This window comes from Phaseolus vulgaris, chromosome 7 (genome assembly GCF_051622355.1).
Source record: "Phaseolus vulgaris cultivar YP4 chromosome 7, ASM5162235v1, whole genome shotgun sequence".
NCBI lineage: Eukaryota > Viridiplantae > Streptophyta > Magnoliopsida > Fabales > Fabaceae > Phaseolus > Phaseolus vulgaris.
Window position 1 is genome coordinate 44,235,363 of NC_143504.1, and position 13,591 is coordinate 44,248,953.

The 13,591-nt window shown below is 31.8% G+C and overlaps 2 protein-coding genes across 2 annotated transcripts; one reads left to right on the plus strand and one right to left on the minus strand.

The window, feature by feature from the left end:
* Nucleotides 1-6,830: 6,830 nt before the first annotated feature.
* ATOEP16-4 (Mitochondrial import inner membrane translocase subunit Tim17/Tim22/Tim23 family protein) lies at nt 6,831-10,521 on the minus strand. Its single transcript, XM_068635441.2, has 6 exons — nt 10,304-10,521; nt 10,176-10,227; nt 10,039-10,070; nt 9,913-9,946; nt 9,763-9,830; nt 6,831-7,147 (listed from the first exon to the last, which is right to left on the minus strand). The coding sequence occupies exons 1-6, from the start codon at nt 10,415-10,417 to the stop codon at nt 7,013-7,015; spliced, it is 435 nt and encodes a 144-aa protein (XP_068491542.1). The 5' UTR covers nt 10,418-10,521; the 3' UTR covers nt 6,831-7,012.
* A 67-nt stretch (nt 10,522-10,588) lies between these two features.
* On the plus strand, nt 10,589-11,913 carry LOC137828757 (large ribosomal subunit protein eL22z). Its single transcript, XM_068635442.2, has 2 exons — nt 10,589-10,855; nt 11,589-11,913. The coding sequence occupies exons 1-2, from the start codon at nt 10,641-10,643 to the stop codon at nt 11,731-11,733; spliced, it is 360 nt and encodes a 119-aa protein (XP_068491543.2). The 5' UTR covers nt 10,589-10,640; the 3' UTR covers nt 11,734-11,913.
* The last annotated feature ends 1,678 nt before the right edge of the window (nt 11,914-13,591 follow it).

The window sequence follows — 13,591 nt, forward strand, 5'->3', positions numbered from 1 at the left end:
TTAGAAATATTGTTTATTTTAGATTATTATTTAAGTGGGAAATAAAATTATTTAAGATTTGTATTTATTTAGAACTTTGAAAAACATAAAAATTTAATTAATTTAGAAATTATATTGATTTTGAATTTTTATTTAAGAATGACATTACATATCTTTGGACTTATATTTATTTATGATTTTGAAAAAACTATAAACTTCATATATTTTAGATTTTTATTTAAGTTAGAAATAAAATAATTTAAGATATTGTGTTTATTTAGGATTTTGAAAAACTTAGAAAAAATTATTTATTTGAGATTTTTATTTAAGAATGACATCAAATTATTTAAAATAGGTATTTATTTAGAATTTTGAATAATTTAGTATCTTTATTCATTTTTTTTATTTTATTTAAGAATGACATTAAAATTGAGTGAATTTATATTTATTTAGGATTTTGAAAAACTTATAATTTTTTTTAAGTAGAAAATAAATAAAAGGACCAATAATATTAAGAAAAATATAATGAGTATTGTCAGGCAAAGAAACTATTTCCATTTTGCAAATGAACAGATTGCAACAAATATGAGATGAATAGAAGAAAATGAAAGTTAAATATTTGTACAAACAAAGAAAATGCTAAATAATAGTAATAATAATAGTAATAATTGACATTTTATATGAATCAAAGAGGTAATTAATGATATTGAAATTGTAAATTTTGAAAATCTGAAAGAATAAATAATAATAATAATAATAATAATAATAATAAATAATAATAATAAAACGAAAGCTAATCATACACAAACATAATTACCTCTTAAACCATTTCAAACTTGAATCAAATGCTAAATAATAATAATGATGGACATTTTATATGAATCAAAAGGTAATTAATGATCTTGGAATTGTAAATTTTGAAAATCTGAAAAATTAAATATTTGAAGAGTAATAATAATAATAATTATAATAATAATATAATTATTATTATTATAATAATAATATAATAATAATAATAATAATTATAATAATAATAATAATATAATAATAATAATAATAATATAATAATAATAATAATAATAATAATTTTGTTATTTGAAATAAGTGTGTAGCAGAAGTCAGAAAAAGAAGATATGAATCAGAAAGGTAATTAATGATCTTGGAATTATAAATTTTGAAAATATGAAAGAATAAATAATAATAATTAATAAAAATAAATAATAATAATAAACAATAATAATAATAAAATTAAAGTTAATAATACACGAACATAATTACCTCTTAAACCATTTCAAACTTGAATCAAATGCTAAATAATAATAATAATGAACATTTTATATTAATCAGAAAGATAATTAATGATCTTGGAATTGTAAATTTTGAAAATATGAAAGAATAAATAATAATAAATAATAATAAATAATAATAATAATAATAATAATAATAATAATAATAATAATAATAATAATAATATTATGAGTTAATAATCCACAAACACAATTACCTCTTAAACCTTTTCAAACTTGAATCAAATGCTAAATAATAATAATAATGAACATTTTATATGAATCAAAAAGATAATTAATGATCTTGAAATTGTAAATTCTGAATATTAATATGGATATATTATGAAATATTAATATTAATAATATAGATTATAATAATTATTCACAAATCTTAAAACAAAATTGAATTTGAAAATTGAAATATAATATAATGCGAATAATATTAACGTAAATTTTTTTATGAAGAATACATTAATGCGAATAATAAAATTAAATACATTAAATTGAAGAATAACTTTTTATTAAGTTTAATTTATTTATGCCAACACATTATTATAAAATAATAACACATATTTCATGTCTTCAAAGTAAACTATAAAGTAATAAATTGAAATAAAAAATATAAAATAACAACTTTACCATTTATGTAAACAAAACTTGATAACTAAACTAAAGTAAACCGAATTATTTTTCTCTAGTGGACATTACAACAATTTGCAAATTACATATCTCTATAATACAAATTGAATTTCTATAATCAGAACATTGTCGTTGGCAAATTAAATTTAGAAGAACATAATCTTGACTTTTCATAGCACTAACAACACCATCATATGAATTGGGGTTACTCCACTATCAAAGATCAATTTGTCACCTTCAAAAAGTGTATGGATCTGACAAAATTCCCTCCATCCAGAACCAAATTAATAGAAGCTTTCGGATGTGGCCTTATCAGAATTTTGCAATTTACTTTACTCTTATGTCGATGAAGGACAACATACTTTAATCTGCTTTCCTGAATGTAATTGACAAAAGCAAAAGGAAGATCCTAAAAGCAAATAAACACATGTATAAATACAATAATGAAGTAATATGAAGTAAGAAAAATAATTACGAAATTATGCAATTAAAAATTACCAGATGACTGGAATGACACAGATAGTGTGATAGTACTATAATGAAATGAACATAAGAACCCTCAATGAGAGGACCACGATTTTGGAGACGATCATAAAATTTGTCTATAGATGAAGAAGTCGATTCTCCCTTAAACCAAGTAAACTTAAAAGAGTTATTTCCAACATAATCAAAATATACAACGTGATCACCTGAAAGGGCATAAAATTCACATATTTGAGTCCATCCTCCATTGACCATAGGATAGGAAAAATCCATATTATACTTAAGAATGAGTCTGTGACTTTCGATATCCACCCAAAACCAAAACGTCTTCCAAATTTGGTATGGGTGGTACTATAACAGAGAGTGGTACTATAACAGATAGAAAATCGTAAATAATAATAATAATGGACATGATAAAATTGACAAAATAATACCAGCTTGAAACTGTGATGCCATTTTACTAAGTCTTGGGAGTGTTTTTCAGGAGAAAGAATTGAAACCAAAGACAAATGTCTCAGAAAATGTATAAAGAAAAACATTAAGGATGAAAAGCAAACATATTTAAGAAAAGAACTTGAACATTCGCTTCAGATTAAAAAAAATAACTCCACTAAAAATGTATAAAAACAAACATCAAGCAGGAAAAGCAAACATCTTTAACAAAAGAACTTCAACATTTGTATTGGAATGAAAAATAGGTGGAAAAAAGGTGAAATAAAATTTAAAAAGAAAGTTTAACAACAAAAGGAGATGTCTTTGAAAGGAAGTCCAAACAGTAAGAAGCCAAAATAAAAATTTCTCCATTAACGATTAAAACACCCTAAACCAATAATGAAAACAACCATGCGGACAAGAGAAGGAAAAAGCACACATCTTTAAGAAAACAACGGAGAGAAGAAGGAAAAAACAAACATCTTTAACAAAAAAACTTCAACATTGGTTTCAGAATGAAATATAGATGGAAAAAGGTGAAAAAAAGTTTAAAAAGAAAGTTTAACAACAAAAAGGAGATGTCTTTGAGAGGAAGTCCAAACCCTAAGTACCAAAAAAATAAATCTTCATTAACGATTAAAACAACAAAAACAAATAATGAAAACAACCATACAGAGAGAAGAAGAAAAATATTTCACCTCGGTGCTTGAACATACGATGGATATGAAGAAAATCTATTGCACTATCGGTTGCTACACAGACAAAAGAAAAAGGCAAAATGTGAAAAAAAGCATAGAGCAAACCTAGAGAAGAAGAAATTGAAAAAAAAAAATCTCCAACAGAAGAAGGAAAAAGCGGATATCTTTAACAAAACAACTTCAACAATGGTTTCAAATTGAAATATAGATGGAAAAAGGAGTAAAAAAGTTTAAAAAGCAAGTTTAACAACAAAAAGGAGATGTCTTTGAGAGGAAGTCCAAACCCTAAGTAGCAAAAAAAAATCTCCATTAACAATTAAATCAGCAAAAAAATAAAAAATGAAATTAACCATGCGAACAGAAGAAGGAAAATATTTCACCTTGAACATACGATGGATATGAAGAAAAATCTATTAGTTGCTGCACAAACAAAAGAAAAATACGAAATGTGAGAAAAAGCATAGAGCAAACCCAGAGAAGAAGAAATCCAAGAAAGGGAAAATTGTGCCCAGAGAAGAAGAAACCCAAGAAATGAAAATGCTTGAGAGAAAAACGAAAGCGGAATAAAAGAGAGAGAGTAAACGAGAGAAACCAAAATAAAAGAAAGAGAAATGCGTAAATGAGAGGAGAGAGAGTAAATCAGAGGAAAATGTGAGTAATAATAAGATGAAAGAGAAAAATGTGGGTGATAATAAAATGAGAGTTTTGTGACATGTGTAAGTTTTACCGCGTCACTTGTTACTTCCAGAATGAGTTTGAGATTACTATTTTGAGTTAAAATTTAAAATTTTTCTTTTTTATTTTTTTTAAAAACTTATCACGAAAGTGTCTTCTGTTTATATTATAGATTAATTGATAATGTTCCTGCTACAAAAAGAGGAAGAACACGAAGACTTTTTGGACTGAGGAGGGCGATCGACAGGGGAGGACGGGTGACCCGAAGAATAAGAGGTAGGGCGAGACTCTAACGACATGACTAACCTTTGTTAAAATAAGGGTAGGCGAGGGCGAAGCCTTGTAAAGAGGCCGAAAGGTCACTCGGTTCTCAAAGCAGTGGACGAAAGAAGGCTTGGCTTTCAGACATACTCACTAAGAAAAATGCAAGGTCTCGACACTGTTGGGGATCCCTATTTATAAGGCCCATGGGCCTCGGATTCTGAACCGATGCACAAATCTCAACCGTTGGATCCAACGGTTCACAACACTTCCCGCCCGAAAAACCCCTCAATAATGGCAGTCGCGTCACGCCACCTAGGGTCGCGTCACGCCGCCTAAGGTCACATCATACCTCGAGAAACAAAACAGCCACACAACCAAGGGAGACCGACCGACACACCATCATTAAAAACTCATCGGGCACATCTAGCATATCTGCCCTCGAGCCTGGGGGCAAGTGTACCGGTATGGGTGAGGCTGACCTCCGGTCTCCCTGCCCGAGACCCACCTGGCTGGCCGAGACCTAGTCAACCTGACCAAGACCAAGGGAAGGCTGGCCGAGACCTGAGAGACTTGGCCGAGACGACGAGGCCGACGACCTACCTGGCCGAGACCTTAGAAGACCTGGCCGAGATGACCGAGACCAGGGAAATTTGGCTGATGGCCGACCCATACCAGGGGAACTTGGCCGACAGCCGACCCCTATTACCGTTAACGCTCAAACCAAGATCAGTGAAGTTAATCCATCATTAAGAATTAGGTAATACAACCCTAAGCGATATCCACTCCGATAAGCGGGCCCAACAAGGTAGGCCCATTAGAATAATATAAATAGCACGCATTCCAAGGAGTAAGGTATGTCATTTATTACTGTTCACCTACCTGAGAGCTGACCACCCGCTTTACTGACTTGAGCGTCGGAGTGTCTTTGTAGGTACCCCCACCATCCGGTGTTCAGCCGAGAGTGAGTGCCGAAGGAGAAGCAGGAGGACGAGAGGAATCTCAGCTCATCACCTAGTAACCTGACCGACCGAAGGAAGGAGAAGACTTCGATAGTTCTTTAGATCTCATCTTCCTAACAGGAATAGGTAGAACACCCATTCATGAATATAGTTTGGAAAAGGGAGGGGCAATTCCAAGCTCAAAATAGAGATAAATGAAGGCTGCTACGAGGTTTGCTTTAATGCATAGGAGGTGTTGTCTGTCAGATTGACTACTGACTCTTTTCTTTCCTATCCTCCTAAGGTTAAGCTCTATTTCTTATATATTGCAAATAATGGGTATGTACCTAAATGCTACTATTTTCCAATAATATTAATTAAAAGAGATAATATTATTTTCTTTATCTAAAGGCATTCGTTGGTAGAGTATTTAATTATCTCTTTCTTTACTAAAACATATAATCTCTCACGTCTTTTCTGCAATTTAATTTTAAAACTTGATACAGAATATCGAATTAAAGGTTTTTACGTAGTGGTTAGTTAATCCGCCATATTTTTTTTTTATTATTTTTAACAAATTAAAATTTAAGAAACCCTTGCGCAATGGTCATTAGATTATTGTCCTTATTTTATAGAAGGCGTATTGTAAACAAATTTTGATATAGGAACAATTGTTTCTGGCATTTTTTTCAATAACACAATTATAGTTATGTGAGCCACCATTTTTCACGCGTTTTTAAGCTTGGTTAGGTTATGGAATATTTTTTTACATAAACTTTTTATCAAGGTTAAAATAAGTATTCCGAACAAGCAAAAACGTCTCAGCAGTCTTTGTCGGACAGAAAAAAAATAATAAATGTACTTTTATAAATATGTAATAAATATAGGATATCTAATAAATGAAAAATCACGTGATCTTTATCAATTTGATAAAAATCAATAGAATTCCCATTGGATAATTTTATTGAAGAGTTATTTTAATACGGAACTAAACTCAACATGTATTAATATGAATGATACTGAGTAAAAAAAATTCTATACAATGTTTTGGGATAAGTCAATTAATGATTTTGACATGAAAATAAATTACTTCAAGTGTCAACCTATGCTACCAAATACAAAAAAAATCACCATATAATCAGGTAAATAGTAAACATTGTTTCTTCAATAGGAATATAGAATATAAAACTAATCAATTCGCAGTTAAAATATTACAAAAAAGAAATCATTAGTTCTATTTATTTTTTATCAAACTTCATATTTGTAATTTTTTTGCTAACTCTTACAATTTTAAATGTTCACTGATTATTTCAAATCTTATAAATCTATAATAATGTTATTTCAAATAATATAAATTCTAATATTATAAATTTATTAAAATCTAATCTACAAAATCTTTGATTATAAAGTTTTTTGTAAAAAAATATGATAAGTAATTATATTTCAACATAGTTTTTTTAAATTCATAAAATTTGGTATCTTTTAAAACTTCAGTACAATACATTCTTAAATATACAATTACGCAGAAGTTGCCAAATAACAGAATTTTGCCTGTTGATGTAATTCAAGAAAATTAATCGTCTCTAATATTCTTTGTTCAGGCTAACTAATATGCATTTTAAGATGTTCTGGAATAGTCAGCTGCAGCACAGAAAATAGAAACCAAACCAGCCATCCCAATCACCTGTGCCCAATTTCGCGTTCCAGCAGCAGCAGCGCCGCCAGCAACAGCACCCCCGATCAAACCGTTGACCTGTCAGGGAAAAATTTAAAATTAATTTCCGGCAAATTATTGAACCATGTTCCTTTTATAGTGTTACTAACATCACAGTTGTTTAAAGCCTACATATGCAACCATGCTAATAGTCCAGCATGCTTGGTACGCCTGAAAAACTACAATATATCGATGATAAGGTACACAATCATGCAAAAAATGCAATATTAACTTCCATTTGGTCAGAACAACTGATCATATGCAGTCTTTTGTTTGGTTAGAGAATTTAACAGCAGAATAAGAATTCAAAGTTCCCAGAGAAATATATTACCGAGAACCTATCACCTACCGACCTGTCACTGATCACCGCGGAATGTATAATTGCTTTGCAGTGCTCAAGCAGGAATTCACTATACTCACGGCTGATTGAAGTTTGTAAGAGTATTAGAAAAAAAATTACAATATAGTAGAGAAAAACAGACGTTATTTCAATTACAAACAGTTTAAAAAAAAAACCTTTACAAAATTAGATAATTTTATAAGTGTAATTTTAGAAGGATTGTGTGAAACAATAAAAAGATTTAATGGTATAAGAGAATTATATTCACTTATGAGTTATTCAATGTTTGTGATGATTATTTTTGAATGGATAGATTATGTAATTACTTTTGGGTAAAAAACTGTGTAGTTACATATATCAAATAGTAAAATTATTTTTATTTGATAAAAGATAAAATTGTACAATTAAAAATGATATAAAAAGTAATTTATATTGTAAAACTTTTTCTGAAGGTAGAAACCATTATTTGTTTAGTTACAATTATGAAAAACACACCTTATTTCAAAAGTTAGCTATGATTATAGCCTTCTTCAAATAGCTACTCAAAATAATAAGAAATCTGATTTATTTTAGATTCTTGCTTTTTCTTTCAAAAACTAAGCAAACACACTAAAAATCTTCAAAAATGAATTTTGAAAATGAAAAGAAATTGAAACAAATGAGCTCTACAAGTCCAGATTGCCTCTCACGGAGGCACATAAATTGACACATTTGCACAAAATGGACAGTGCCGTCGAAAGCCTGAGTAAGTATGTGCTTGGACATTACAGCATCCCAAAAGCTCTTTTATTAAACTAAATACAAAGTGAACTACATGTATCTGGCTAGTTTCACGCAATCAGAGGGACATAGTGCCTTGGGACTATGAGTAGTCGAGCTTATAGTTGGAACATCCTATATTGAAATTGATGTGGTATGATTTTACCTGGCAAGCAAAATATTTGTAAAGAGACTAGAGCCACGGCCGATTTTTGTTTTGATGATCAGGGAAGATCGTACTTGAACAATCGATGAAGAGGATGTTAACAGATGTAATGTGAGACCAGAGATATAGGCAATGTGAGACCCAAAACAAAAAATAGCTGTGCAAAAGCAGCAGAATATGAAATGTGAGACCTAAATTAGTATTACCAGCCTAGTTCTTGTCGATTTAGCTATTAAAGTATTATGTGTAAGGCAGTAACAGAAGCATTGGAGTAATATTGAACACAACCATTTCAATTAAAAAATACCATGGCACTGCATCTTCGGAAAATTATATATTTGGGAGGCAAGTTGTATCAAAGCAGTACCCCAAATGTATCTATCAACTAATTTTTAAAAATCAAACTCCAGATACTCAGAGGATATGTTATCTAGGAATATTGCACATGTGCGATATTAATATTTTTTGCCAATTTTGGACTACCTGGGCTGAATAGGTATATTCATTTGGTTGCCTATACTTGTTCATCTTTGCTTACATGAGTGGAGTGTCTTTCCAAGTATACACCCGTCCCCTTCATTGCTAACCTTGCAAGAAGCTCTCCGACACCATGAAGCAGTAATGCGGTCACCAACCAAGTACAGCCAAGGATAACAAATTATAGATATCTAAACACCTGACAAGACTGCAGGAATGTCTAAACCAATCCGAACCCTTTTATTGGCATTTTTAGAAGCACACCAACTGCTTCTTTGTACTATCCTTAAAGGGCAAAGTCCAAGCTACATTACAGGTCATGAATTGTCGGAAAAATAACAGGTCTAAGCTTCATTATGGATGAGAAGAGAGCACTTTACTCTCTCGGGTGTTTAAAATATGTATCTGGGCATATTGTACATGTGCAACCTTAATCTCTCTGCCTATACTCATTTCGCCTTTGGTTACTAAAGTGGAGTGCCTTTGCAGAGATCACAGTGCATCTGAATCCTAAACAAAAATCCTAAGATTTATAAACCGTGAGAAAGCTCTCGGTCATCACCATGCAGTGTTGAGATCACAGACCAGGTATAGCAAAGAATAACTAAAGATATCTACACATCTGGCATGACTGAAGGAACGCATTAACAATCCAGGAAGAGAAGCAAAAAATCATCATTCATTGTCGTTACAAGAAGGATACACTCTATTTCCTGACACTATCTTTAAAGAGCAAAATCTAAGCTTCATTACAGGTCTAGAATGTTCAAAAAACGACTACGTTGTAGTGTTGTAGCACCACTTGCATTGCACAGTTGCAAAATCTTTATTTCGTCAAATGACGATTGAATATTTTCTTGATCATTTGGAAACTAAGGCAAAAGGCATAAGAGAAAGAATGAGTGAACTAACCCAATCATTCCGCCCCCTGTATTTCTGAACCCCGCATCGCGTAATGCTGAAAACGCCGGCTACAAACCCTAAAACCCCAAATCAAGCAACGTTAACGCCACAAAAGATTATTACACAGCCCAAACACCATCTTGAGCATAGATAGATTACCGCATCGAATCCCAAAACTGCGAACGGTGTTAGCCTGATAATGGCAACCCAAAATATGTCATCAACTCACAGAAAAACCCTACCACCAGCTTTGCAAAATTTGATAAACAAAAAATAATAATTTACCACAAAAGAAGCTTTAGCAATGCCTGTTAGTCCTGCACACATAAATGGATGATCACGAATTAGCAATTGAAAATCATAGGAGAATCCATAGTTGGAAAAATCCGCACTAGGAGTCCCCACATATTAAAGAAAATTACCCTGTTGACGAGCGTCGTATGGACCAGCGCACAAGCCCCAGATTGCACCGGCCTGAAGAACAATTCAGAGTTTCTTTCATTAGGTCTATTATTTTGCGATTGAAGCAAAGAGGAATAAACAATGTTACCGCTCCGACACGAATAATAGCCTCAACGGCGAGGGAGGAGCACGGAGCGACGCCGTCCAGGTTTTCTTCCATTTTCTCTCCGTCGCCACGTAGGCGCGTAGAATAGAACAGCATGGGAGAGGAACGTTTTGGGCCTACTTTGTTGGGTCTCGGCCCATAATAATTTTTTTCTGCCCAAGTATTTTGGGCTGGGCTTATAATAAACAGTTGAAACGGCAGGTGTTGCTGCAGTTTTACAAGACAGAAACCCTAGTTTATATTGGTCTCTCTGTTAGTGCCCCTGCTGCTTATCACCGTCACGAGGGAGAGAGTGTGTGTTAGAGAGAGAGGCGCGAAAATGAGCGGGGCCAAGGGGAAGAAGAAGGCATCAAGCTTCGTGATCGATTGCGCGAAGCCGGTGGAGGACAAGATTATGGACATTGCTTCTCTCGAGAAGTTTCTTCAAGAGAGGATTAAGGTCGGCGGCAAGGCCGGTGCACTCGGCGATTCCGTTACCGTTACACGGGAGAAGAGCAAGATCACCGTCACCTCTGACAGCAACTTCTCTAAAAGGTATATTTTTTTTTCTAATATTCAATTCATCGTGCTGCTCTTCTATGCCCTTTTTTTGTGGTAGTGGACTTTTAACCCGCCATAGCACTTACAAAGTCTTGGGGCTGTATTTGTCCGTGTGGTTGTTCATCGTTCATTAATGGTATTATTTTGTGAGACATTCAAATTGTGGAAATAATAGATCTAGGACCCTGTTACTGACACTGAGATCATCATGATAAGAAAAGGTGCTAGAAGACTTAGGGTATTCGACGAAGTTTTCTAGTATGTTCGAAAGTAATTTTGTACTGAGATATTGATTAATGGGTATAAAGTTAAAGGTGGTAATAATGTTTTAAAGTGCTTCAGTTATTTGATGCTTGTATTATTTCGTCGTGTACGATTAAATGTGTTATTTTTAGTGCTTATGTTGTGAATAGTCGGATTGCTTACATGTTGTATTTACGCTCTAACCTGTTTGTATCATGTAAATATTGCCTTGAGTTCACAAAAGGGACAAAATGTTGTGACTTGTGAGAGTTGTGGAGAAAATTCTAGTAAGCGTAAAGCCTCTGTCTTTACTTGGGATGTTAACGTGATTAAGTATCTGTGTGGTTGTGTTTTTTAATGTTTAAATAGGAAAAAATCCATCATAAGCCCCATGCTGTAAAAAAATTTCCCTTATAGCCCAATTTCTTTGGGTGCTAGTAATTTCCTTTGCTTATATATTTTCATTTCATCACACCTTTCTCAGGTATCTGAAGTATTTGACCAAGAAGTACTTGAAAAAGCACAATGTGAGGGATTGGCTTCGGGTGATTGCATCCAACAAGGACAGGAATGCCTATGAGTTGAGATATTTCAACATTGCTGAGAATGAGGGTGAAGAGGAAGACTGAGGATCTAATTCTGTCTTCTGCATTTCCCTTAGGTCTAGTAGTTGAGGAGTCTCTTTTATCATGTCTTGTTTATTGACTTGTTACTGGTTGTTTAAATATTCCTGTGTTTAATTTGGAATCGACTTTATTATGCCTTCATATGAAGTTTTATAGTGATTATTTGAGAGATTATCATAAAAATCAGATTTTTATTTTGGGATACCATTTACTATTACTGTGTGAGCGGTGTTTTAGTTTTTCGTCCTCCTATGGGCAAAAAATGGCTACTCATATAGATGATAATCACCTTAAGAAGGTTCAATTTTTTTGGTCCATCTTAAGCTTTGTACTTGCCTCGAGTCTGGGTGTAACTGCTGGATAACATTCAATTTATCAACATCCCAGTTACATCATGAGAAAGTAGAAATAGCTGGTAGTATCGGTGCATACGGATATCATTAAAAAAGCTGGAAAGGAGAAGGAATCATTAGATGGATAGCTTTTGTACTGCTGGACTATAATTTAGTGCTAATCTTTATATCATCTAGTTTTACTCCTCTTTGTAACATTGCAAAAGTTGAAGATCCTATAAACATGGTTGAAAATTATTTGTTATAAAAATAGTGTAACAGAGGGAGTAAAGGAGATTTCTGATACAGATGTGTTTTAATAGTACCTAATTATTTCTCAAAATATAGTAGAAAGTATTAAGGATGGATTTGGTTAGAGGATCTTTTTGTAAGATTTAGATGAAAAAGGAACGATTCGGACAATGTTATCTAGACTCTTTTTTCTTAGATTTAACTTCTTTTGGTATCTATTATTTTTTATATAAACAAGTTATAGGTTTTTTTTCTCATTAAAATACAGTCGCATTTTGATTGAATTGGCTTTTTTATCATTATTTATTGTAGTCCAAAATATTTTTTATAGTCTTTATCAATTAATTTAAATATATTAATTCAAAATGAGCAGGATACATATTTATATTTTATAAGAATAGTATTTTTGTGGTAATAAATTGGTTTGGAAAATGATACGTTGTTTGTTTCACTATACAACTCTTTTTCTTTATCTTCAATTTTTACAACTGATAATCAATTAAAAGTTGGAAATAAAACATCTTAATATATCATTCCTCAATTTTGGTTTTGTATGGAATGAATGAGCAGTCCTTGTTTGCTTCTATCGAAGAATCTGACAAATGTGTTGTATTTGCTTCTAATAATTTGCGTTGCTATATGGGCTGAAAGGTGCAAATATTTCTGAAATGGTTTCCTCTTATATAAAAGAACGTTGAGGAAATACAAGCTTTGTTTGGATTAGGAAGTTGAAATGAGGGAATGAATTTGATATGATTTAAAGAGAAAGTATAAAGAAATTTAGTGTGTTTGGGTTTAGGGTTTAGGGTTTAGTGTGTTTGCATTAAGGTAAATATAGTGGAAAGTGTAGAAAAAATTTATAAAAGTTTATAAGTCATGTGATGAGTGTGATAGAAATTGTATTTTTTTTAATTAACAAAAATGTAACTTTATACATTTGCCTTACATTTAAAAATTGATAAAAAAAAATAATTTGATTGATTATTTGTTAATTATAATTTTTTTTAATTAAAATTATTTTTTCGGCAATTGAAATGAAGCTCAGACACTTCTCTTAAATGGCGTGTCGGTGTCTGATTTCGTATCGGACACCGACACTCGTATGACACCTGTAGGACACGTATCCGTGAAGTGTCCATTTTAAAAAGTATTTGTTATATTTTTGACAATTTTAGTAGGGTTCTAACACAATTTTAAAAAAGAAAAATACATTAATTTTCTAAAAATTCAAACTTTATGGTATAAATTGTTAGTAATGCACATAAATGATTATAAAA

Bases quoted from the DNA above. Each gene is read 5' to 3' on its own strand.
- ATOEP16-4 (XM_068635441.2), bottom strand. From the start codon at position 10,417: ATGCTGTTCTATTCTACGCGCCTACGTGGCGACGGAGAGAAAATGGAA. The intron at 10,071-10,175 runs GTAATTTTCTTT...TTATGTGTGCAG, and splicing joins ATACGACGCTCGTCAACAGG to GACTAACAGGCATTGCTAAA. The intron at 9,831-9,912 runs GTAATCTATCTA...TTGGGGTTTTAG, and splicing joins CAGTTTTGGGATTCGATGCG to GGTTTGTAGCCGGCGTTTTC.
- LOC137828757 (XM_068635442.2), top strand. From the start codon at position 10,641: ATGAGCGGGGCCAAGGGGAAGAAGAAGGCATCAAGCTTCGTGATCGAT. The intron at 10,856-11,588 runs GTATATTTTTTT...CACCTTTCTCAG, and splicing joins GACAGCAACTTCTCTAAAAG to GTATCTGAAGTATTTGACCA.